General features: G+C 47.7%; 2 protein-coding genes across 3 annotated transcripts in view; one reads left to right on the top strand and one right to left on the bottom strand.

Moving 5' to 3' along the window:
- The window catches only part of ZNF488 (zinc finger protein 488), a 36744-nt gene extending 31963 nt beyond the window's left edge, over window positions 1-4781 (bottom strand). For both annotated transcript variants that reach the window (XM_042856107.2, XM_005307309.4), the window contains exon 1: window positions 4480-4781. The gene's annotated coding sequence lies outside the window, so the exon portion shown is untranslated. The remainder of the gene's footprint in view (window positions 1-4479) is intronic.
- An 11059-nt stretch (window positions 4782-15840) lies between these two features.
- Window positions 15841-25022, top strand: part of ANTXRL (ANTXR like) — an 80761-nt gene continuing 71579 nt past the window's right edge. The window contains exon 1 of the mRNA XM_008173055.4: window positions 15841-16680. Within this exon, the coding sequence (XP_008171277.2) occupies window positions 16424-16680 (257 nt within the window). The 5' untranslated portion in view covers window positions 15841-16423. The remainder of the gene's footprint in view (window positions 16681-25022) is intronic.

Here is a 25022-nt window from a genome sequence, read left to right as displayed (position 1 = left end):
TACCCTTCATGAATTGTCTATTAACTGATCTTGAATTTTATGAATTGGTTTGTTATTTCTAAGTGTAGGATGAAGGCTTTTTGTGCACGTATTTGAGTCCCTGGTGGTTTGCAAACTATTCAAAGCAAGTTGTCCAGAGTATCTGAAATTCAATATTTGAGCTGTGTTCCTGGCCACCTCAGTTGCCTGGTCTGGTTTCTGGTTACCCTGTTAAGCTGGGATAACCCGACTTTTATGAACACAACTGCATGACTACATCTTTGGGGTGCTGGATCACTCAGGGAGGGGAAACAGCAGGTCTAAGAACTGTCTGTTAGCATTTTAAATCTTTTCTGTCCCCTTTTACATGAAAAAAAAACCTGGCTAAATACATGGACCTTAACTTTTAAAATTATGGAGTTCTCTGGCTGAGGGAGAGAGAAAGCTAGAGCCTTGATTTATTCCCAGGCAGAGAGCGGGGAGGGGGTGAGGGAGAGAGAAAGTTACAGACAGTTCCTTGAGTCACTTAATTGAGAGTCCCAGGGCTCTGGCCAGCATGGTTTGGAAAGCTACATACAGCAACACAAGTCACTTTGTATACTTGCCAGCTGCACAGAGTGAATTCACTACTATGCACCATTATTTGTAGCTTGCATTCTATCAGGCAGATGACTGTATGGTCCCAGGACCATCTGCACGATTCCACAGCGTGGTTTTCCTCAAACATTGACTCTCCTCTGTCTAACTGGCCCATACATCTGGGTAGTACCAGGAACAAGCGCAGAGTGTCTGCAGGAAAAAGACCTGTCTGCTGTTTGCACATCCTGCCACCACCCACCCTACTCCCCCTCTCCTTGCTACTCATGCTGAGGGATTGCTCAGTTGTTTGCATGAAAAAGATCACTGATTTTCTCATTCTGCTGCTCCCAAACAAATACAATAAGTATATACTGGGCGGGCAAGGTGAGCGCTTCATTCCAGGACCAAGATCCTTGCTCTCACACAGATAAGTACGTTCACTCACTAGACAAACTGAGACTGGAATAAAGATGTACATTTTTAATAGTGAGAGTAATTAACCATTGGAACAATTTACCAACGGTGGTGGAGGATTATCGCTGACAATTTTTAAATCAAGATTGGGCATTTTTCTAAAAGATCTAGTCTGTTCTAGGAATTATTTTGGGGATCTTCTCTGGCCTGCCTTATACAGGATGTCAGACTAGAATCACAATGGTTCCTTCTAGCCTTGGAATCTATGAATAGCTAGATGCACACAAACATTCACACAAACAAAAATCAGTTTCATGAATATTCAGAGAAAAAAATGAACAAAAACGGTGCTAACAAGGTTAGATTCAACCAAAATTTGTAACTAGTGAAATGTTCACAAACCATTTCCTTTCACTATTCATGCAATTATAATCCACTTTATAATCATATTTTTTTTACATGAAAAGGAATTTCATCCTATCAGTTTACAAGATTTTTAAACCACATTTGTGTTGAACGATATTTTTAATAACCAAGAGCTACCAAAGATACCAGGATTAATATTGGGTTGGCTGTACATCTGTTCCTTTTTGAAAGTTCTATACATAGGTATTATATCCTTAGCATACATATGTACTTTGAATATTATAAATGATTCTCGTTTTCCGATTATGATGGGGGATATCTGAAAGCTAACATCACTCACTTTTAGGTGTCTAATACTGAAGCGATGGTTAAGGTGAATACTACTATGTAATGTGAAGATTTGGTGAACAAGATAAATAGTGAGTTTAAATTACTATGATGCACAACTTTTATTTTCCTATGAAAGATTTCTTTGCAAGAAGCTATGAATATGACTTAAAATAACTTATGATACAACATTAGCTTTTTCCCGCATGATATTCTAAATAACTTGTAAAATAAGCAGTGCATCACAGGGTCATGGGGACATAATTGTACTTGTATTAACAAAAGTATAATTACAAACATAAAAAAATCTACATATAATATGCTAAGATTTTAGCTAGCCATTTTCTTTACAAATTAATGTTTTCCTAGTCTCTTTTTAAAATATATTACATTCAAATAGCAGAATAGTGTATATTTTGACTTTGCATTCATGTAATAGCAATAATGCTCAATCCTCTTTTTCTATAGGATTTTGGTTCCATTTTGCAACATATATTAATTGCCTTGAAATACTGTAAGTCACTTAAATCCAATCTATTTTCTCTTAATGATCCAGTTTTTTAATTTGATTTAGTTGCACACACAAAAGACTGACCAAAAAAATCTCAATATTATTCTCACAGTCTTCATATTGCCTAGAGAAAAATCTCTCTCCCGCTCTCGCCTTCTCTGGTACCAATTATCTTTATTAAATGGTGACAAAAGCTGTCAAGCACCATATTTAGCAATTTTTGTGAAAAAAAATTGAACATAAGGGATATTTCCTGAGTGATAGCTCATATTCAAATACTGCATTAACTACAATTGTAACTGATTTTTTTTTATTTTTTATTTTTTTTTGGACAACTGAGACAGTAAGAATCAGCTTTAAATTCCCTCCATCAAATGTCTATTGACATCTGTTTCAAGCAGTACATGTTTGATAACAGAAGACATTATTCAAATATTTCAGACACCCATACCACACTGTTTTCTACCAAGTAAACTCTTCCATGGAAGGATTGGCAGATTTAATGTTTTTTTTTAATTGACACTGGAAACAGATTCTTATTTAGTTGGACAAGAGATTTTTGCTAAATGGATTGAATCAGATTTAGGTGACAATAGGAAGTATAGTTGACGTATGCCAAAGAAAACAACAAGGAGTCCTTGTGGCACCTCACAGACTAACAAATGTATTTGGGCATAAGCTTTCGTGGGCTAGAACACACTTCAGCGGATGCATGAAGTGAGAAATACAGGAGCAGGTATAAATACATGAAAGGCTGGGACTTGCTTTACCAAGTGTGAGGTCAGTCTAACAAGATAAATCAATTAACAGCAGGATACCAAGGGAGGAAAAATAACTTTTGAAGTGATAAGAGATTTATCTCGTTAGACTGACCTCACACTTGGTAAAGCAACCCCTATCCACAAGGACCCCTTGTTGTTTTTGCTGATACAGACTAACACGCTACCACTCTGAAACCTATGCCAAAGAAAGTTCACCAATATTAAATGGCAATTAGTCCCTAGATACAAGTGTCTAAACCATGATCCTTTTGTTTTGAAGGTCTCCAGATAGTGTTTGATGACCTATTGTGGTCCTAAGGGTGACAAGAAAAAACAAGGGGAAATGATTACTTAAACGGCTTGACTAGAAAACTGTCAGCCTGCTGCGGAGTGGGGGCGAGAGAGAATGAGAGTTGGCTAAAGATTCATGGAGGGAGGGAATTAAGATAGGTTGTCTTTGTGGGTAACTTTCCCAAGGTGCCTTCTTTCTGCCCTGCGAGAGGAGAGAGGAGATCTTGTTTGCACAGAGAGATGTGCTATAAAAGAAGTACGAAGCTCTGAAAAAAACCACTCCCAAATGTAAGGGAGGTGAGCTAAGTTGATCGTCCTTCTCTGATCATTTCCCCTGCTCCCCACAAGTCACACACATCGGCCCCTGTTGATATCTTATGTGAGATGCAGGGAGTTCCCCCCCTCGACACACACACACTCTTTCCTTAAAAAGCAACAGAGGGTCCTGTGGCACCTTTAAGACTAACAGAAGTATTGGGAGCATAAGCTTTCGTGGGTAAGAACCTCACTTCTTCAGAGCAAGACCTTACCCAGGAAAGCTTATGCTCCCAATACTTCTGTTAGTCTTAAAGGTGCCACAGGACCCTCTGTTGCTTTTTACAGATTCAGACTAACACGGCTACCCCTCTGATACTCTTTCCTTAGATGACTTAAACTGGCAATTCCAAGGAAAGGCCAAGCGAAGGGAAAAGTCTGGGTCCAGGAATGCTTCAGAAGAGCAGCCCTCTGGCCCTTTCCTTCCCTGCCCCTGCTCAGCGCAGGGAGGCAGGGCTCGTTCACACGCTGCACACAGCCCTTCCCAACCCTCCTGGAGGACCAGGGTCAGTCCCTCGAGGAAGCGGCACCAAACCCCTCCTGATCCCGCAGTCCCAGGTGCGGGGGGAGTTCGCCCTAAATTCCCTGATGCTCTGGCTGCTCAGCCGGGACGCTGCCTTCAGCCATGCGAGCCCCAGCCAGCTGCCCCCTCCAGCGCCGGCCGGCAGCGAGTGAGACCACCCCCGGCCAGGTGTCCCAGGGGCAGGCTCCGGAGGCTGATCCCTGCCGCTCGCCTGCTGGGCAGCTGCTCCGCACGCGCCCTAAGCCGCCCATCCCATGGGGCACTGCCAGCGGGTGGTCGCGGGAAGGGACCCGGACCCCCGCGGACCCCGCCAGGCACGGACACACGCTGCCATGCCCCGCGGGGAGCCCGGAGCGCAGCGCCCGGCCGGGGGCTGCCGCCCGCCCATCTGCCCCCTCCGGCCGCTCGCTTACCGGCTGCCGCTGCCTTTCCGAGGGGGAGCGAGCAGGCGCTGCCCTCGCAGGGCTGCCACTCAGCAGCGCATCCCGGCTGCAGTCCCAGCCGGAGCGGGGAGCGCCACGGCCCCGGCCCGCAGCGCGCCTGGGGGAGCCGGGTGGAGAGGGGCTGCCGGGCGAGGGGCCAGAGCCAGCGCCGTGCGCTCCGGGCGGCGGCTGCAGCCTGCGGTGCCTGCCCCTCGCTCGCCCTGCGCCGGGCTGGCGGCACTCAGCAGCGTGACAGCACCGGCCCTGCCCGCCCTTGCGCCCGCCCTGGTCCCGGCCCCTCTCTCCTGCACCCGCCCCTCCTACTGCACACCACCTGCTCCCCCTCCCTCCTGGGACCGCCCCCCACGACACAGCTCCATCCACAAGTCCCGTGCACCCGCCCCCCTACGGCACACACCCTCTCCCCTTCCCTTGTTCGCTGCATCCGCCCCCTGCACTCCACTGCCCCGTAAACACACACACACACACCAGCACGGCACAGCCCCGTCCCCCGGCACATCGCCCACCCAGTCCCCCTGGTCCCTACCTCCCCACTCCCAGGGCACATCCCCCTCCCACCTCGTCCCCCATGCCCCACAGGTCCTCCCATCTCCTGCTTCCCTAAATCTCTTCCTACCCCCATCTGTGGTTTCCATCTTCCCCACTGCCTATGCTCTGCCGTGCTCCCAGCCTCCTCCTGCCGCGTTGCGACCCCGCCCATCCCCATGACCCAGTCACTGTGCTCCCCATCACCACCTGTGCCCTTTCCCTGCGCCCCATCTCCACTCCCACTGTATCCCGCCCTCGCCCCCCGAATCCACCCTCACCCATCACAGCCCCTCCCCACCTCAATTCCCCCCGGCTCTCTCTGATTGTCTTTGTGCGGGAGGCGAGGTCCCCTCTACAGTCTCCGGACAGACGCAGGGCCACCGGAAACAGACAGATACTTCCCAAGGAGTGATCGCTGCAGCTGGTAGCCTGACACTATCATCATCTCAAGGAGTTTGATAAGCATGGAGGTCCTCCGAGCCCCTTCCTGGCCTGATCCCACTGGAATCCCGGGACTCGCCCTCCCCAATACCACACCCCACTGAGAATCCCTGCCCCAGAAACACTCCCACGAGCTAGGGATTTCTCCCCCATATGCCCCTTCCTAGGAACACTGCAGCCTTCTCGCCAGACATGCCTTCCCTCGGGTCCCCCCTCCTTCTCCCAAGAGACACCCCCTGGAGACCCACCTCTCCCCCCAGGAACTAGACTCCCCTATCTACCCCCCTTCTCCAAGGAAACTCTCCCCCAAGAGCCTTTTACTCCTGGGGAAATTCTGCACCACTGCGCATGCACAGAATTTATGTCCCTCACAGATTTCTTTGCTTCCCCGCAGAAAAATGGCTTTCTGTCAGAGAACCAAAGGGAAACCACAAGAGCAATCATGCAACCCTCCCCAGCAGTATGTTTTGGGGGCCCAGGGCAGCTGGCAAAGAGATAAATCACTATGGTGCAGGAGGCGGGACTGGGGAAGACCCAGCTGGTGGCTCTTATCCTGCGCTGTGCTCAGTTGCTAGTCCTGGCTGAGCTGGGGAGGCCGGGACTGCCTCTTCCCTTGCACAGCATCCATGACCAGGTCCGACTCACCCTAAATTTCTCCCTCAGCTGAAGGAAGCTCTGCAAACTTCCCCACCACCATTCGCTTCCTGCACTCATTGCTCCTCAGCTGCAGGGGGAGGGATCTTGGACTGGGAGCTGCTCCCACATCCACCCAATCCCTGTACCTCCAGACCCCCTCATACCCAGACCCTCCTGCCGAGCCTCACCCCCCTGCACTCAGACCCCCCCTCCAATGAGCCCCACTCCCCCTGCACCTGGACCACCCCGACGAGCCACCCACACCTGGATCCCCACCCCACCGAGCCCCAACCAGCTGCATCTGGACCCCCCCACACTAAGCCCCCCACACCCAGACCCCCTGCTGAGCTCTATCTCCCCCACACCCAGATGACCCCCAGCTGAGCCCCAACCACCTCCACTCGGACCCCCTTGCAGAGTCCCATTACCATTGCACCCAGAACCCCCGAACAAGCCCCTCTGCATCCAGATCCCCCCACACCCAGATCCCCCACTGAGCCTCCTGCACCCAGATTGCCCCACACAGAACCCTCTCAACCCACACCTGGATCCTGCCTTGATGAGCCTGCCTGCCCACACCTGGTGCATCTAGTACAGAGGGGCAGGGCCTTGGGGTGTTTCTGAGGCAGGCCCAGTCCTTGCATTGTGTCAGGGTTGGGTGCAGCCTCACCGCTGAGTCTGCATCCCTGGGGGGAGCTGCAAAGTGATTTCCCACCTCTGTGCAGCCAGTGGCCTGTGCTCCCCAATGCCATGCTGGAGCAAAATTTGCAGAATTTTGCAGAATTTTGCAGAATTTCAAAATATTGTGTGGAGAATTTTCATTTTTTTTTTGTTGCGCAGAATGCCTTCAGGAGTAGCCTTTGTATATTACAGGATGCCAGCATACCCAGCCTTCCAGAGCAGCTCTGGCATGTGCTGTCACATCTCCCCTGGTGCCATTGCTTTTCCCAGTCCTGCACTGGCTAGACTGTGTCCTAGGCACACACCTCTTCCAGTCTGCAGAAGATTAAGGGGGTTAGAAAGCAGGTGTTTATTAAACAGTTAACTCTTGTGGGATACTGGCTGCTAAAAATGCTGCTCAATTCCTCTGGATGGGACTTGGAAAAGGGGGCTCGTTTGGGTGTTTCTTAAAAAATTTCCTGTGAATTAGTCTCCCGCAATCTCTGACGGAATGCTCTGATTTACAGGGCTATTCTAGGGACTGTGGACACTTCGGGTCTGATGGTAAAAAATGTTTTACAATAAAACAATCTTTGCCTCATAGGAGGCACTCACAAGAAAGAAATTATGGATCTATTTGGGGTATCGAACGATTTCTGAAACAGCTGGTATGTAAATTATAACCATCAGCTGTCTTGTCATGATCAAATATTCCCTATATCTGCGCTAGCAACATTGCTTTTGAAAGATGTCGTTCCCTATAAATGCCTTTAACGCCTGGTAGAAAATTCTTGTGAACATGTTGACAAATGAAATAACCCGGGTTATTTGATTAACGTCCATGTAATCTAAATATTGGCTTGTATTGAGAAAGGAAATGTCAACTTTGTAATGCTTTTGAAAGGAGGGATTTTCGCTGCAATTCAAGAGTAATCTTATACCAACAAAGGAAGTGAAACATACACTACGCGAAATATATTGAAGGGATTAAAGAGAGGATAGAGCAGGGATTTTACCTTTCTTTAAGAATTCCGATCATGCAGAAAGGAACATAGATAATCTGGTAACGGGTCCAAGCATTACATACAGCTATTATTCCAGAGGCTAATCACCAATCAAGGGAGGGGTTTATCTGATGCTGGGGCCTTTTAAAATCTCTTTGGATACATTTTCTAAAATTGGATGTATGTGGCAGATAAATGAGATCAGCAAATTCCCATTGCCGGAGCTGTTTGTTTATATTTCGCAGTTTACATACAAATAGGTTAATAATATACAGGGAACGGATTTTTTTTTTTAAAAAACCACCTTTTGCATTAGGGCGCATGGACCATTACAAGAAAAAAGTGCTTAGATTATTTGTATCGATTCCCCCAATGGAAACAGGATCTAGAGGTTACTGTCAGATGAGCTGATGGGACTGGATGCAGTTGGTTTGGTTTTATTTTGAGCAATGCATGAGCAAATGAACATGGGCGTTCTTGTCATTTTCAATCGTGCAGCTCCCCACCCCACTCCCTGTCCCCTCCCGCCCCCGCTACACCCCCTCCCCAGTTTGATTAGACAAAGGGGTTAGACGCCATCTCACCTACCCACCAGTAACCGGAGTTGTCAAGATTGCACAGGGCATGACGCAATTAACTGGGCATCTCTTTATGCTGATGCTGATCTTATCCCCTGAGAATGTGAATCCTGGAAATACCAAAATGTGAAACAAAGCTATAGCTCTGCAGAGCTGGAGTGGAGCAAGAATTAAGTCAAAAATCTCCTCTAACCACTGTGCTGTGCCCTGGCACACATTGGTATTTAAAGTCTGAAGAAATCATTACCGAGTAGTTCTGTAATATCTGGACACAGCAAAGAGGGAGGGGGAACAGACTTTTAATTCAGAATGTTCTTGAGTCTCAGTTCAATAACTATAATTGCATGATTATTATACTATTCCCAATTTTATACAAGCCTTCAAGTATGCCCCACTGATGTGCTACAGGGTCCCAATGGGCATTAATAGATAGTCACTGGGGTGTTCTGTTTATTGTCTTTCCGCACGTGTACCCCGTGCATATAAAGGAGCAACGCAATCGATTGTTTATGAGGGATCCGGAATGAAAAAGTGACACGCTGCAGAACGGGTAAGAAAAATGCTGAATGTGCACGAGCCACTTAAATGTCAAAAGATACGCGATGCGTACTATAGTTTATTTCAGGTTGAAAATCACGGTGTGGGGTAATTATACCTGCAACACGGACAGGAACCAGATCTTTGTCAAGCACCAAAGGGATCCGAAGCGATGAGCATTTGGCTTTGATTTTAAAAGGCAATTCACTGGATTTGATTTCAATGCATGTAGAGGGGTGGAAATCTGTTTCTGATCTGCGCTTGGCACATTTGCGCCTCGGACACGTCTGCAGCAGCCCGGGAAAGAGACATTTCCCCTCGAAAGGACGCCTAGTGGGCAGCACTGAGCTCTCAGCCTAGGGGAGGGGATTCTCACTGCCCTGAAGTCACTTGTTCATTTTTGTGTGTGTCAACATATAGGATGTGGGTTGTTTTTATTTCCATCTCCATGATCTAAGTTAACCATTGGGGCTGAAATGGCCATGGCAGAAAAAGTGGCTAACACAAGCAGTGCATTCAACTTCAGGCGGGCATGGTTTATAGGGGGCAAATTGTCGGCTAAAACCATTTGATCCTCTTTCTTGCTGAGCCGCCTACAGCCAGGGGAGGACTGATTTTCTGAACTGGGTCCAGCGAGGAAACGTGAAACGAAATCGGAGCCGGTTTGCTTGTAGCTTTAGCGTCGGCTCAAGATTTACTAGCAGTAACTTACACAACAGAGGGGGGAGGTGTGTGTCTGCGCCCATATGTAGTGTGATTGTGTTACAAGTGTGTGTGTGAGGGTAGGTGTGTGTGTGTGTGTGTGTGTTTGTATGTGTTGATGTGAGGGGCTGTGTGAGTGAGTGATTAATATGTGTGTTTGAGTGAGCGGTGAGTGCATTTGTGTGTGTAGGTCGGAGGGCTGTGTGTGCAAGTGTAGATGGGAGAGCTGTGTGTGTATATTTGTGTGTGGAAGAGCTAAACCTGTGAGTACGAAAGCTGTGTATGTATTTTTGTGTGTGTAGGCGAGAGGGCTGCATGTGTGAAAGGGCTGTGAGTGTGTAGGCGGAAAGGCTGTGTGTATGTGAGGGCTGTGTGTGTATGTGTATATGGGGAGGGCTGCGAGTCTGTGTGCGAGGGCTGTGTGTGTATTTGTGTGTGTAGGCAGAGGCTGTGTGTATGTGTGGGCGTGAGGACTGTCAGTGTGTGTGTGTAGGTGGAAGGGCTATGTGTGTGGGAGGCCTGTGTGTGTAGGTGGGAGGGCTGGTTATGTGTTTGCCGGGGTGTAGGTGGGTGGGTGTAGATGGGAGAGTTATTTGTGTATTTTGTGTGTGTAGGCAGAAAGGCAATGTGTATGTGTAGGTGTGAGGACTGCCACTGTGTGTGTGTTGTTGGGAGAGCTGTGTGTGTATTTTTGTGTGTGATGATGGGAGAGGTGTGTGTGTGAAGGCTGTGTGTATATGGGGAGTGTGTAGGTGGGAGGGCTAGGGCTGTGTATGTATTTTTGTGTGTTGGTGGGAGGGCTGTGTGTGTAGGTGTGTGTGTGTACGTGGGAGGGTTGTGGGTGTATTTTGGTGTGTGTTGGTGGGAGGACTGTGTGTGTAGGTGGATGGGTGTAGGTGGGAGGGTTGTGTGTGTAGGTGGATGGTGTAGGTGAGAGGGCTGTGTGTGTATTTTTGTGTGTGTTGGTGGAAGGGCTGTGTGTGTAGGTGGATGGGTGTAGGTCAGAGGGCTGTGTGTGTATTTGGGGGGGGGTGTAAGTGGGAGGGCTGTGTGGGGGTATTGGTGTGAGGGGGTTGTGTAGGTACAGTTGTGTGTGTAGGGGGGAGGGGCTGTAACAGAGCCGGGGGCGGTACGTTTCCGAGCCCCGCCTATATCTGCGTGGTGCAGAGACTTGCTGGCCCGGTGTCCCAGCCTGGCCGGGCTGCGGCTGCTGGCGAAGGGGCCCGGCGCCCGCCGTCTTAGCTCGCTCCCCCTCTGCCCCGCCCGGCCGGGCCGGGCCGGGCCGGACCCTGCCAGCCCGCCGGGAAGCTGGGGGGAGGGTGTGGGCTGCTAGCCCCGCCCCGTCGCGGGCCGCCGTCCAGGCACAGAACTAGTGCTGCGGAGCCCCGGACCCGGCGGCAGGGGCGGGTGGCCCGGCCTGGGGCAGGCGGGGCCGCTGCTATGTGAACACACACACACTGCTACACCCCACATACAGACACACAACACGCACAACACATGTACCACAAGATATACACAGAGTCCTGCACACACACAACACGCACTCCTGCACATAACATCCCCCACATGCAGACACAGTCACATAGCACACATACACAACAACACAGAAAGAGTCCTGTAAACACACAACACACCCTCCTGCACATACACATCATGTATACACAACACACTCCTGCACACACCTCACATACACACACAATGCCCACCCCTACCACGTCTACACACCCTCCCAACTACAGACAGACACAACACACACTCCTACACACACCATACACAACAGTCCTGCATGCACATCCCACATACGCACACAACACACAACTCCTCTCACACACAGCACACACCCCTAAACATACGCACCAAATATATACACTCAATACACACATGCATGCTCCCACATCGTCACACCAGACACCTTTTTGCTTCCCATCCATAGGCAAAGTCAGCCGCAAACATACACACACTCTTGCACCCATGCACCTCACACAGAAATACACACGATGGTGCATAGAGGCGGCACTCATAGGTACACAAAGAAACACAACACATCCATACACATTCACACACCATAGATATACACCAGGTTCATATTTTCAATGGCAAATCTGCCCCCCACCACACACGAGGACGGGCATTGAGACGGAAAGCAACAACACAGAGGGAACATGCCCTGCGTAGCTTCCCTATAGCAGTGGGTTTTGACCTGAGGTCCACGTGGACCCTGGGGGTCCACAGACTATGTCTAAGATTTCCAAAGGGGTCCACACCTCCATTTGAAAATTTGTAGGGGTCTGCAAATGAAAAAAGTTTGAAAACCCACTAGATCAGAGGAATCTTTAGCTTGGATCCCGCAGGATTGGAGGTGAGAGGACCAAACTGCCCTTCTGATAGTTTCAGCACTAAAGAGGCAAGTATCAAGGGATCAGCCTATAATAGTGAGAGGGATTTAATTCCCACCCCAATGTACACTTCAGCTCAAAACTTTGCCCCTAGCGCTATCTGTTGTGCCAGGACAGGACAGGAGATGCTAATGTGACACTGTGAAACGATTGCTTTGGAACTTAAGAACGGCCATACTGGATCAGACCAATGGTCCATCTAGCCCAGTATCCTGTCTTCTGACAGTAGCCAATGCCAGATGCCCCAGAGGGAATGAACAGAACAGGTAATCATCAAGTGATTCATTTCCTATCGCCCATTCCCAGCTTCTGGCAAACAGAGGCTAGGGACACCATCCCTCCCAATCCTTGCTAATAGCCTTTGAAGGACCTATCCTCCATGAATTTATCTAGTTCTTTTTTGAACCCTGTTATAGTCTTGGCCTTTACAACATCCTCTAGCAAGGAGTTCCACAGGTTGACTGTGTGTTGTGTGGAGAAATACTTCCTTTTGTTTGTTTTAAACCTGCTGCCTATTAATTTCATTTGGTGACCCCTAGTTCTTGTGTTACGAGACAGCGTAAATAACACTTCCTTATTTATTTTCTCCACACCAGTCATGATTTTATAGACCACTATCATATCCCCCCTTAGTCATTTCTTTTCAAAGCTGAAAAGTCCCAGTCTTTTTAATCTCTCATCATATGGAAGCTGTTCCATACCCCTAATCATTTTTGTTACCTTTTTCTATAATTATTAGCTAAATTGGAAAAGATGGGGATCAATATGAAAATTGAAAGGTGGATAAGGAACTGGCTAAAGGGGAGACTACAAAAGGACATATTGAAAGGTGAGGGGAACTGTCAGGCTGGAAGGAGTTCCTCAGGGATCAGTTTTGGGATTAATTTTATTTAATCTTTTTATTACTGACCTTGCACAAAAAGTGGGAATGTGCTAATAAAGTTTGCGGATGACACAAAGCTGGGAGGTATTGCTAATACAGAGAAGGACCGGGATATCATACAGGAAGATCTGGATGACCTTGTAAACTGGAGTAATAGTAATAGGATGAAATTTAATAGTGAAAAGTGCAAGGTCATGCATTTAGGGATTAATAACAAGAATTTTGGTTATAAATTGGGGACACATTAGTTGGAAGTAACAGAGGAGAAGGACCTCGGAGTATTGGTTGATCACAGGATGACTATGAGCCACCAAAGTGATATGACCGTTAAAAATGTTAATGTGGTCTTGGTGAGGTATTTTCAGTAAAGATAAGGAGGTGTTAGTACCATTATACAAGGCACTGGTGAGACCTCATCTGGAATATTGTGTGCAGTTCTGGTCTCCCATGTTTAAGAAGGATGAATTCCAACTGGAACAGGTACAGAGAAGGGCTACTAGGATGATCTGAGGAATAGAAAACCTGTCTTATGAAAGGAGACTCAAAGAGCTTGGCTTGTTTAGCCTAACCAAAAGAAGGCTGAGGGAGAGATATGATTGCTCTTTATAAATATACCAGAGGGATAAATATCAGGGAGGGAGAGGAGTGAAGTTCTGGAACAGCCTTCCAAGGGGAGTAGTGGGGCAAAAGACATATCTGGCTTCAAGACTAAGCTTGATAAGTTTATGGAGGGTATGATGGGATAGACTAATTTTGGCAATTAATTGATCTTTGATTATTAGCAGGTAAATATGTCCAATGGTCTGTGATGGGATGTTAGATGGGGTGGGATCTGAGATACTACAGAGAATTCTTTCCTGGGTGCTGGCTGGTGAGTCTTGCCCACATGCTCAGGGTTTAACCGATCGCCATATTTGGGGTCAGGAAGGAATTTTCCTCCAGGGCAGATTGGCAGAGGCCCGGGAAGTTTTTCGCCTTCCTCTGCAGTGTGGGGCACGGGTCACTTGCTGGAGGATTCTCTGCACCTTGAGGTCTTTAAACCGCAATTTGAGGACTTCAGTAACTCAGACATAGGTTAAGGGTTTGTTACAGGAGTGAGTGGGTGAGATTCTGTGGCCTGCGTTGTGCAGGAGGTCAGACTAATGATCATAACAGTCCCTTCTGACCTTAAAGTCTATGAGTCTATTTTTCCCAATTCCAATATGAATTTTTTGAGATGGGGCGACCAGATCTGCATACAGTATTCAAGATATGGGTGTACCATGAATTTATATAGAGGCAATGTGATATTTTCTGTCTTATTATCTGTCCCTTTCCTAATGACTCCCAACATTCTGTTAGCTTTTTTGACTGCCACTGCACATTGTGTAGATGTTTTCAGAGAACTATCCACAATGACTCCAAGATCTTTCTTGAGTGGTAACAGCTAATTTAGACCCCATCACTTTACATGTACAGTTGGGATTATGTTTTCCAATATGCATTACTTTGCATTTATTAACATTGATTTTCCTCTGCCATTTTGTTGCCCAGTCACCCAGTTTTGTGAGATCCCTTTGGAACTCTTCGCAGTCTGCTTGGGACTTAACTATTTTAAGTAATTTTGTATCATCTGCAAATTTTGTCACCTCGCTGTTTACCCCTTTTTCCAGATCAAGTCTCTTCTTTGTCACTGAGAGCAAGGAAACAACCAGACCCCCTCCCCGTCCTCAGAAAGAACTTTGTTCTCTGCAGGGGGAGCGATCTCTCTTGGGGTTGTGATGAGAGGCAGGTTAGGAGTCCTTGGGACAATATAATTGGAGCAATTTGCCTTCTAACCCCCATGATCCTGTGGATTCATTCTCTGACAATGAACCTTCCCCCAAAGAAAGAGCAACGTCCGTTTCCAACTCTCTCATCCAAAGTGACTCTACTTGCATCCCTCTCTGTGGCTCTAGGCATTAATCAGGTCATATAATCCCAGTCCCTTCTCAGGAACTGTGACTGGTGGGCGACGGGGGGCGGGGGGAGAGAGTTAGTTCCCAGCTTGGAGATGGGTGGCTGGAAACGGCTAATTATTCAGATTTCATATGCCGCATCCACATGAATGCGGGCGTTGGCCAGTTCTTTAAGGGCGATTTTGTGTGTGGTGGTTGTGGTGATGGTGGTGATGGGAGGTTGGAAGTCCAAGTATCTGTTGTTGTGTAAAACCTCAATTCAGTGATTTATTTTAACCGTACCTACACTGTACCCACGTATATGACACCCACAATACATAAGTCTCTCTCTGTGTGTTGGTTTTTATCATTAGAAGAAAACATTTAATCGTGGGGTAAAAAAGGTGGGGAAAAGCAGCAACCTGTACTACAGCAACCGGGCTTTTTCCTTTGCACGCGGATCGAAAAGGCGTGTGACGGAGCAAGGTGGATTGATAACAGCGGTGGAAAGAGGCACCGACTCGTTATGTTTGGGAAATTGCAAGGCTGCCTCTCCGACGTAAAATGTTCCCCCTCGTCCACCTCCCTGGGCATTCTTTTCCCGGCTGGAAATCGCGAGGCACAGAGGGTAATGAGCAGCTAGGGAGCGGACGAGTTTACTGTTATTGACCAGAGGCATTTGGGCGACTAATAGATCTGAGGGCTATCTGGATTGTTTTAAAAGCAGCGCTTCAAAAACAATGGCTAGCTCGGTAGGAGCCCGAACTGTTTTCATGACATTTGTGAGAGTGGGTTAAATCGATTCCTCTTTAAACAAAAAGGCAGCAGCTGAATAAACATCCGTGAAGCCAACAGCCCCTTTGCACGACTCGTTCCCAGTGATGCGGTCCAGACAGATCGCTACAATTCGTTCGCCTGGGGTCAAGACACATCGCTTCGCTACAATTCTTCCTCCTAGCCCTTTACCCTGTTGCATGATTCCAGAACTGCTCCCCAGCCGTGCCCATGAAATACACTCAATAAATAGCAAAGCGGTGACCGGTCCTAGTTGCTTTAGGGTCCCTAAACACAGAGCATGGTTGTAAAACCAGCTGCCTCCGACGGGAACAGGGAAGCTGCAAGAAGACTAGAGTGAGAGATTTAAAACAGATTTACCAGCAAACGAATCCAGAGCTGACTCTCAGGGAGGGAGAGCAGGCAGACCCGAGCTGTACCCTGGGCATAGCTCTGGTGTTTTGGGTGTGGGGGACGTGTGTGTGTGTGTTTTTGGGGGGGTCGGGGGGGAGGAGGGTGTATCTCTTGCTAGTTTGCAGCCGTGCTCTCCTTTCCCAGCTCCGGAGCCCGGAACAGGAAAGTCCCAGCTCAGCTTCCCCACCATAAGATCCTGTCTCCCCCTCCCTACGAATCTGTTCGCTCCCTATGGGAGGAGGCACGCAGGAAATTGGGGCTGAGTTGCTACTCTAGCAACTAAACCCAGCCTGTTAGCGAGGGGCGGGAGGATGGGGCTTTAGGTACCGTCCATCCGGACTCCGATCCAAGCCCCCCTTCCACACAGAAATCTCCCCCACCCCCAGCAGCAACTCTGCCCTTGCATGGACCAGTGGGGTGGGGGAGCCGAGATCTGGTTCTGCGCATGTTTGAGAGGAGATCGGAAACTTTTTCTTTGCTTCTGAACAGACTCCGAGGGCTGCGGGGCGGGGGAGGGGGGCAGAGATTGAGGAAGAAAATGGCGAGTCGTGGGAGTTGCGTGGAGAAAGCGGCTTTCCTCTGCGCCTTCCTGCTGGCCACTTGGAGCCTGGCGTCCTGCGCCCAAGCAGAGCCGGAGGAGGAAGGGCGAGACGACCAGCGGTCCTGTCACGGGGCCTTCGATCTCTACTTCGTCCTGGATAAGTAAGTGACAGTCCCATTTAAAAGCGGTTATTCACCCTTCACTGCCTTTGCCCTGCTGCTGCAGCGGGGATCTTTGCTGGTCTCTGGGCGGATCGCCGGGGCATGCCGCCCTCCCACGCTGCCCGCGCCCTGTACACAAAGAGAGCACTGTGCAAAGCAAAGGCACCCCCAGCCAGGGAAGCTCAGGTCACACACACAGGGGCACAGGGCTTTTCAGAGACTCGGTGGCCCAGCAAAGGCAGCCACGCTCGGGAGAGCCCGCTAATGCGCGGTTAGTAGCGCATAATGGGCGACTTGCGTTAGTTCTGGGATGTTAAGGGATTTGGTCGGTTCTAGGCTGTAACCATTTGCATTTAATTAGTTCTAGGCTTGAATCCAGAGAATTTGCTTAGTTCTAGGCTATCACCCATGGACTTTGGTGAATTCTGGGATACAGTATAGCCTGTGCATTCTGGTTAATTTTAAGAATCCAACAGTTGTTTGTCGCAATTGTTTACAGGCCTGGTTTAAGGTATTTAAAACGTGTTAGCTGGCCATGGTTAATCTCTGGGGGGTTGTCTACACTAGTGTTTAAAATATGTTAGTTAATACATATTGGCTAACAAATTTGTAGATACTTCCTATTATCCTAGTTTAAATATGGCCTAAGGTATGTCTACAGCGGAATTTATAGATGTGTTTTAACACGTGGTACTCAAGTCAACTGTAAATTCTAGTGTAGACACTACACAAGTGATAGAGGGCAGGGCTGCTCGTTCCTAGTTGTGTTTAACACTAGCGTGCAGCCTTGGGTTCAACATGACAAGCAAGAAATGTTTGTGTCCCGCCTACAGTAGAATTTACAGTTGTGCTAGTCAAGACGCTTTAGTTAGCACATGTTAAAACATGACTAAAGATTGGAGCTTTTTTCAATGTGCATCTGACCAGGTGATGGCTCTGTGTGTGTGTGTGTGTGTGTGTCTAGCGGGGAAATTGTTCACTCTATCAGGCCTTCTGCTGAGCTTTGGGCCAAAAAGCACCTTCTCAACAAAAGATGGTGACTTTGTTTTGCTCTGAAAGCAAAAAGATGGAAAGACTTCCTACGGCAGTTGTTGTTTTCCAGGAACATGCATCACAAATTACCCTCCTGCCTACTAAGGTTTATTACAGGGCTTTCTGACTCCAGCATCAAATGCACTTGTATCAAGATTTTGAATTGTTATTATCAACATTATCATGCTGTTCTCCAGGATGTAATAAAAAAATCAGTAAAAATGGATATTGGTGTTTGAGATTGGGGTTCTCTCTATGGCAGGATAGGACATGTATATAACTTCATACAATGTAATTTCCTTGCCTTAAAATGTCATTATTATATGCCTAGTCAAAGCTAAGGCTTTAGATATTGGTTAAGGTACTGTTAAACCTATAAATTGAAATTGTGATGTAACTTGATTCTCTGACTTGATTGTGACTGTGGTATAGATGATCTATGTGGTATAGATGATCTATAGAGGGTCCAATCCTGCTGCCATTAAAGTCAATGGCAAAACTCCCAGCCACTTCAATCATAGCAAGATCAGGCCATGAAAGTCTGCAAGAGAATAAAAGCCAAACTGTTTGGAATGAAAAATGTGAAAGAGGTAATTTGGCCATTTAAGTTGAAAGAGTTTCTTGTGGTTTTAAGGTCTGAACTTGCTCCCACTGAAACCAATGGTGAAATTCCTGTTGGCCTTTTGGGAGTAGGACATTTACAAGAAAGAAATCTACAAGGATTATATGAAAGCCCCACAGTCTATGGTCTATGTGCTTCCCTCGTGCTGTAGCAGAATGACCAGGGATGTCGGAGGGAGCTGTGCATACAAACTGAAGTTGTATTTGGCCCTTACTGCTTTTCTACGTGACTGGTGGTATGGCAGCAAGGGGGTTTCTGAGGACAGATGTCATGGATGGATGGATGGACTCTGGCTCTTGGAACAGTTTAGCAGGACAGAGCCAGATAATAAGTAAGAGTTGACAGGGTGGGGGGAATCTCTGAGTGTTGGAAGGGAGGATGGCCAATCAGAGGGGAATGGGTGAAACTGAGATTGTAACATACACATTTTTGGAATCACATTTATTCAGATGTGAATCAGGGAGTATTTCTGGGTCCAACTTCTAATGGGATAACCCCCAACAATATGCAGTGCTAGACATTGTATGCCACCAAGTGGTGCCATCACATCCTATACAGGACAATGTGGATTGCCTTCCTCCATTGTGCCTGGATTTAGAGACATTCAGTCTTAATTAGATGGATAACAAAGGGGTTGAAATGTTGCCATTTTATATGGAGATATACCTATCTCATGACTTTGAAAAGTCATTGAGTCTAGTCCCCAGCCTTCACTAGCAGGCCCAAGTACTGATTTTGCCCCAGATCCCTAAATGGCCCCCCCGAAGGATTGAACTCACAACTCTGGGTTTAGTAGGCCAATGCTCAAGCCACTGAGCTATTCCTCCCCCAATGAAATGTCCAGGCTTGAGTCCTATGGCCTGTGAGGTCCGCTCTGAATGAATGACAGGGCGTGTCTGAGAAGTCAGTCTGGGTGAACCAGAATGACTTTAATAAGTCCTTTCTGTTACTTTGCTCCCTTTTGGGAAGATGTTATCTCATATCAAAAGCAGGCAGACTGAAGAAATACAACAAGTGTCTTCCCTTATTGGTGCAGGCACTGTACATTACCGCAATGACTTTGTCAGGGCATGATTTTCTTTTTCATTCTGCCAGCTGGCGTCTGCAGGGATCAAATCCTCAAGACATCAGCCAGCAGAGGGGAAAAGATCATGCACTGGTGAAGTTATTGGTATAATATATGGTGCCAATTAGAAAGAGAAACTTGCTGAGTTTGTGCAGTTTTTCCTCCTTCTGATGTAGATTACATCTTCCTGTATTAACCCTGTGGGATAGGCAGCTTCAGAGCAAAGGGACTGAACCATGGGTATATGAAGGCCTGACATGGGAAAAAAGCAAAGACTTATCTCAGACCTCCTAGAGGGTGTCATTCCACACAAAGCAGAAGGTCAGGGCAAAGCTCTTATCCCTGTGGGCAAACCTCTTGAAGCTACCACAGGTAGATACAATCTGCCCTCTGGATTCTGTATTCTTACCACGGTATGTTGTGCTGGAGCAGAATTAGAATCATAAAATATTGGGGTTGGTAGGGACCTCAGAAGATCATCTAGTCCAATCTCCTGCTCAAAGGGGGACTAATCCCCAGACAGATTTTTGCCCCACATCCCTAAGTGGCCCCCTCAAGGATTGAACTCACAATCCTGGATTTAGCAGGCTAATGCTCAAACCACTGAGCTATCCCTCCTCCTCAGCTTTGGCTGGTACTTGGAGGGGACATCTTCAAGTTATGGAAAGTGGCTCTGGTAATTCAGAAGGTAGGGCTCTTCTGGTTCAGACTGATGCTAGGGGAAATGTTGTAAGTGTAGGGCTCCCTTAGTCCAGTGTGCTGGTTACAGGGGGCTAGGGGACTCAGAAATCAGAGGGCTGATCTCCAATTGCATTGATGTTTATATAGTAATGTCCTGGTTTTCAGAGATGCTGAGCACCACAGTTCCTGCTGTCAGCCATGGGAGCTGTGTGTGCTCAGGAGTTGACACCAGACTGGTGCTTAGCTTCTGCTGGACCCATTGCCACAGGTCCCTCAAGTTTACTAATTCACGGCTTCTTGGGGTAGTGGCCTCCTGGCTGCTCCTGACAGCCCTCAGGCTGCATAAGAATCCAGCTGCCTGTCTCTGTGCTACATCCTCTGCTCAGGGGTTTGGTCACTTGACTCTGTTCAGATCACGTAGTGACATCCTTATGTTGTGTTATCCCTCTCTCCTCTGCTACATTGCTGTTGACATCCAGCTCTTGTTTGCCACTGTGTCGAAATGCACTTGTAAAAAACAACAACTGACCTCTAGTGTTTTCTAATTATAGCGGCGCCTGGTAGCATCACTATAATTGTCTATCAGTGCAGCAATTATAAGTCCTTAGTTTAAAGGGGTTTCTAACTCTGCCATGAACATCTGCTCCTGGCTAGTGCTTGACATGACAGGTCTGAGCCACATAGCTATGTGTATTTAAATGTACTGAATGTGAAAAAATCCTTTTGCTTATTTTTGAACTATGCGGCCAGAGAAAGAAGGAACTTGAGATTTTTGGATATATTTCTGCATTCCTCTAACTGGGGCGTTTCACAAAGATCATTTATATTTTAAGCAAAATTGAGTTGGGCAGACTTGGGGGTTGCAGACTTCTGTTTATCCACAGGACAGACAATGGCTGTGCAAGCTTCCCCCGCAGTGTCCTTGCCAGCGTGCATCAACCCTGCTCTGGAAGTGCCCCGTCTCTGTGGTGAGATGGGAGATTGGCCTTCATGGCCCATTCCCTCCTTGGCCTCTCTGCTGACACTTCCAACAAGGAGACCAATTAGTCCTCTGGGGAAGTGATTAAGACTCATTACATCCAGGCCACACAGTCACTAGATGGGAAGGTCTTTCCGTAATTATTGCCCCAGGTCATTTTTGGACTGATGACCTAAAGGTTGCTGCAAGCTATTGCCAGTCCCCAGAGTCACCCAGTCACTACACACTGGGTGCTTTATTTTCAAAAGCTCAGGTTGGCAAGGACACTGTATGTGCCAGGAAAGCCAAAAAACTCCACTGTTTTGTTTTAAACGTTCTGAGTGAATGTAGTACTCCCAAAAATGATGGAATACAGGCACTGGCTAGAGCAAATAGGAACTGTGCAGGTTTCCACCCTCCAGTCCTCTCTATGAATCTTTGCCCATCTTGCCACATTCCCACTGTTCCGGTCCAAGGACTTGACCTAAGCACAGGATATTGATCTGTCTCAGGTACAGGGAGGCTCAGCACTGACTGCTGTTCTGTGTGCTGATTGTGTGCACTGGATCAGAGGGAAACCCACTAGATTTAGGACAAAATTATTTAAAAATGGATGGCTAAACCCAGGCTTGGACACCTAGGACAGCGGCTAATGGGAGATGCTGGGATCTCAGCACATTTGAAAATCACACCACTGTTTTAGGTCCCCCACTATGGACTCAGGCACCTAACTTTAGACCCCCATTTTTGAAAATATTGGCCTCATTTCGCTCGTGGCCTATGTCAAGATGGGAACCAACCTCTCTGGAAGACCAAGCACTCATATGCTGTACAGTAACTCCTCACTTACCGTCCTCCCGCTTAACGTTGTTTCAAGTTACGTCGCTGCTCCATTAGGGAACATACTCATTTAAAGTTGTGCAATGCTCCCTTATAACGTTGTTTGGCTGACTTTACAAGGGAGCATTGCACAAGTTCCTCTTCTCTGCCTCCTCCCCCTCCCTTCCTCCCTCCCTCCCTCCCTCCCAGCACTTCCCCCGCCGCCAAACAGCTGTTTGGCGGCGCTTAGGATTTTCTGGGAGGGAGGGAGAGAGCGAGTGGGGAAGCTGCCCCCTCCCCGCGGGCAGGGCCACCCGGAACGCAGGGGCTTTAGAGGCTGCAGGGCCCTGGGATAAAGGGGCCCCAGGGCCCTGGCCTGCAGCTCTAAAGCCCCTTTTGGAATGCGGCCCTGTGAGCACGGGCTGGAGGACTCAGGAGGAGCAAAGGCAGCTGCACAGCCAGCGGCCGGAGAGAAGTGTCGCTTTTCCCTTCAAAGCGCTGCTTCTCTCCGACCGGCTTTGAAGGGAAAAGCGCCGCTTCTTTCCGGCCGCTGGCTGCGCAGCTGCCCCTGCTCCTCCTGAGTCCTCCGGCCCGTGCTCACAGGGCCGCATTCTGAAAGGGGCTTTAGAGCTGCAGGCCAGGGCCCAGGGGCCCCCTTAGCCCAGGGCCCTGAAGCCCATAAAGCCCCTGCGTTCCGGGTGGCCCTGCCTGCCAGGTGGGGAGGGCAGCTCCCAGAATCGCGGCTCCCAGAATCGCGGCCATGGGGGCGGTGCTGCGCTGCACAGAGCCATCTGCACACCCCCTGCACCAAACAGGAGCTGCCCCCGGTAAGTGCTCTGCACCTCCTGCCTGCCCCAGCTCTGAGCCTCCTCCCGCACCCCCACCCTGAGCACCCTCCCGCACCCTAACTCCCTCCTAGACCCCGCAACTGCAGCCCTGAGCCCCAGGGGTAAGCCAGGGGCACCTCCCCACCACAGTACAGTACAGTACTGTACAGTATATATTGCCTTTTGTCTGCCCCAAAAATATTTCCTTGAAACCTAATCCCCCACATTTACATTAAATCTTATGGGAAAATTGGATTAGTTTAACATCGTTTCACTTAAAGTTGCTTTTTTCAGAAACATAACTACAACGTTAAATGAGGAGTTACTGTACCGCCTAACCCTGATTCATCAGTACATCTGGGATCTGATCGTGAGATCCTGACACAGAAAGATTCCACTGAAATCTGCGGGAGTTCATGTAAATAAGGAGAGCTGAGTTTGCCCCTTAAACTTAATTGATCATAGCAGGACTAAATTTCTGAATATGGTTGTAATTATCTATCTATCCACCCCATACACCCCATCTGTCCAGCTCCATCCACTCCATCCATCCATCCATCTATCCATCCCCATCCACCCGATCCATTAATCTATCCCCATAAACCACATCTATCCATCCCCATACACCCCATCAATCCATCCCCATCCAACAGATCTATCTATCTATCTATCTATCTATCTATCTATCTATCTATCTATCTATCTATCTATCTATCTATCTATCTATCTATCTATCTATCTATCTCCATATACCCATCCATCCATCTATCCTCATACACCCTATATATTTATGTATCAATTCCCATGTATCTCATGTATCCATCAATCTATTCCCCTACACCCCATCGATCCATCTATCCCCATACACCCCATCCATCCATAGACCCATCCCCATACACCCCATCTATCCATCATTCTATCCCCATCCACCGTTCCATCCACTCATCTATCTATCTATCCCCATACACTGCATCTATCCATCTCTGTATCTCCATGCACCCATCCATCCACCCATCTATCAATCCCCATACACTATATCCATCTATCTATCCCCATACACCCATCATCCATCTACCCATTTCCATACACCCCATCTCTCCATCCCCATATACCATCTATCTATCTCCATCTAGCCATCCATTCATCTATCTATCAATCCCCATCTGCCCCATCCACCCATCTATCTATCCACATAACCCTATACATGCATCTATCTATCCCCATACATCCCATCTATCCATCTTTCTACCATCATACACTCCATGTATCCATTTATTTATCTATCCCCATACACCCCATCCATCCATTTACCCATTCCCATATACCCCATCTATCCATCTATCTACCCCAAAACAGCCATCCATCCATCCCCATCAATCCATCTATCTCTCCCCATTCACTCTGTATTTCTATCTATATATCCCCATACAGTGCATCCATTCATCTATCCATCCCCAAACGCCCCATTTATCCATCTATCTATCCCCATACACTCCATCCATCTAATTATTCCCATTCACCCTATATATGCATCTGTGTATCCCCATCCATCCCATCTATCTGTCTATCTATCCCCATACACCCCATCCATCTATCTATTTATCAATCGCCATACACCCCATCTCTCCATATACACCCCATCTCGCCATCTGTCTACCCCTTCATTTATCTATCTATCTATCTATCTATCTATCTATCTATCTATCTATCTATCTATCTATCTATCTATCTATCTATCTATCCCCATAGAACACATCTATACAGTTATCTATCCCCATCTATCTCATCCATCTATCTATCTATCCCCATACAACCCATCCATCCATCTATCCCCATTCACCCCATCTATCCATCTATCTAGCCCAGTGGTTCTCAAACTTTTGTACCGGTGATCCCTTTCACATAGCAAGCCTCTGAGTGCGACCCCCTCTTAATACATTAAAAACACTTTTAAAATATATTTAAAACACCATTATAAATTCTGGAGGCAAAGCAGGGTTTGGGGTGGAGGCTGACAGCTCGCAATCCCCCAGGTAATAACCTCGCAACCCCCTGAGGTGTCCCGACCCCCAGTTTGAAAACCCCTGATCTATCTATCTATCCCCATACACCCCATCTATCCAGCTATCTATCCCCATACACTTCATCCATCCATCTATCCATCCCCGTACACCCCATCTATCCATCCCCATAGACCCCATCTGTCCATCTTTCTATCTTCATACACCCCATCAATCATCTGTCCCCATACATCCCTTCTATCTATCTATCTATCTATCTATCTATCTATCTATCTATCTATCTATCTATCTATCTATGCCTCTCTCTCTCTGATTC

The sequence above is a fragment of the Chrysemys picta genome, chromosome 7 (genome assembly GCF_011386835.1).
Source record: "Chrysemys picta bellii isolate R12L10 chromosome 7, ASM1138683v2, whole genome shotgun sequence".
Lineage (NCBI taxonomy): Eukaryota > Metazoa > Chordata > Testudines > Emydidae > Chrysemys > Chrysemys picta.
The sequence above is the reverse complement of the archived record's forward strand: the minus strand, read 5'-3'. Positions and strand labels throughout refer to the sequence as shown.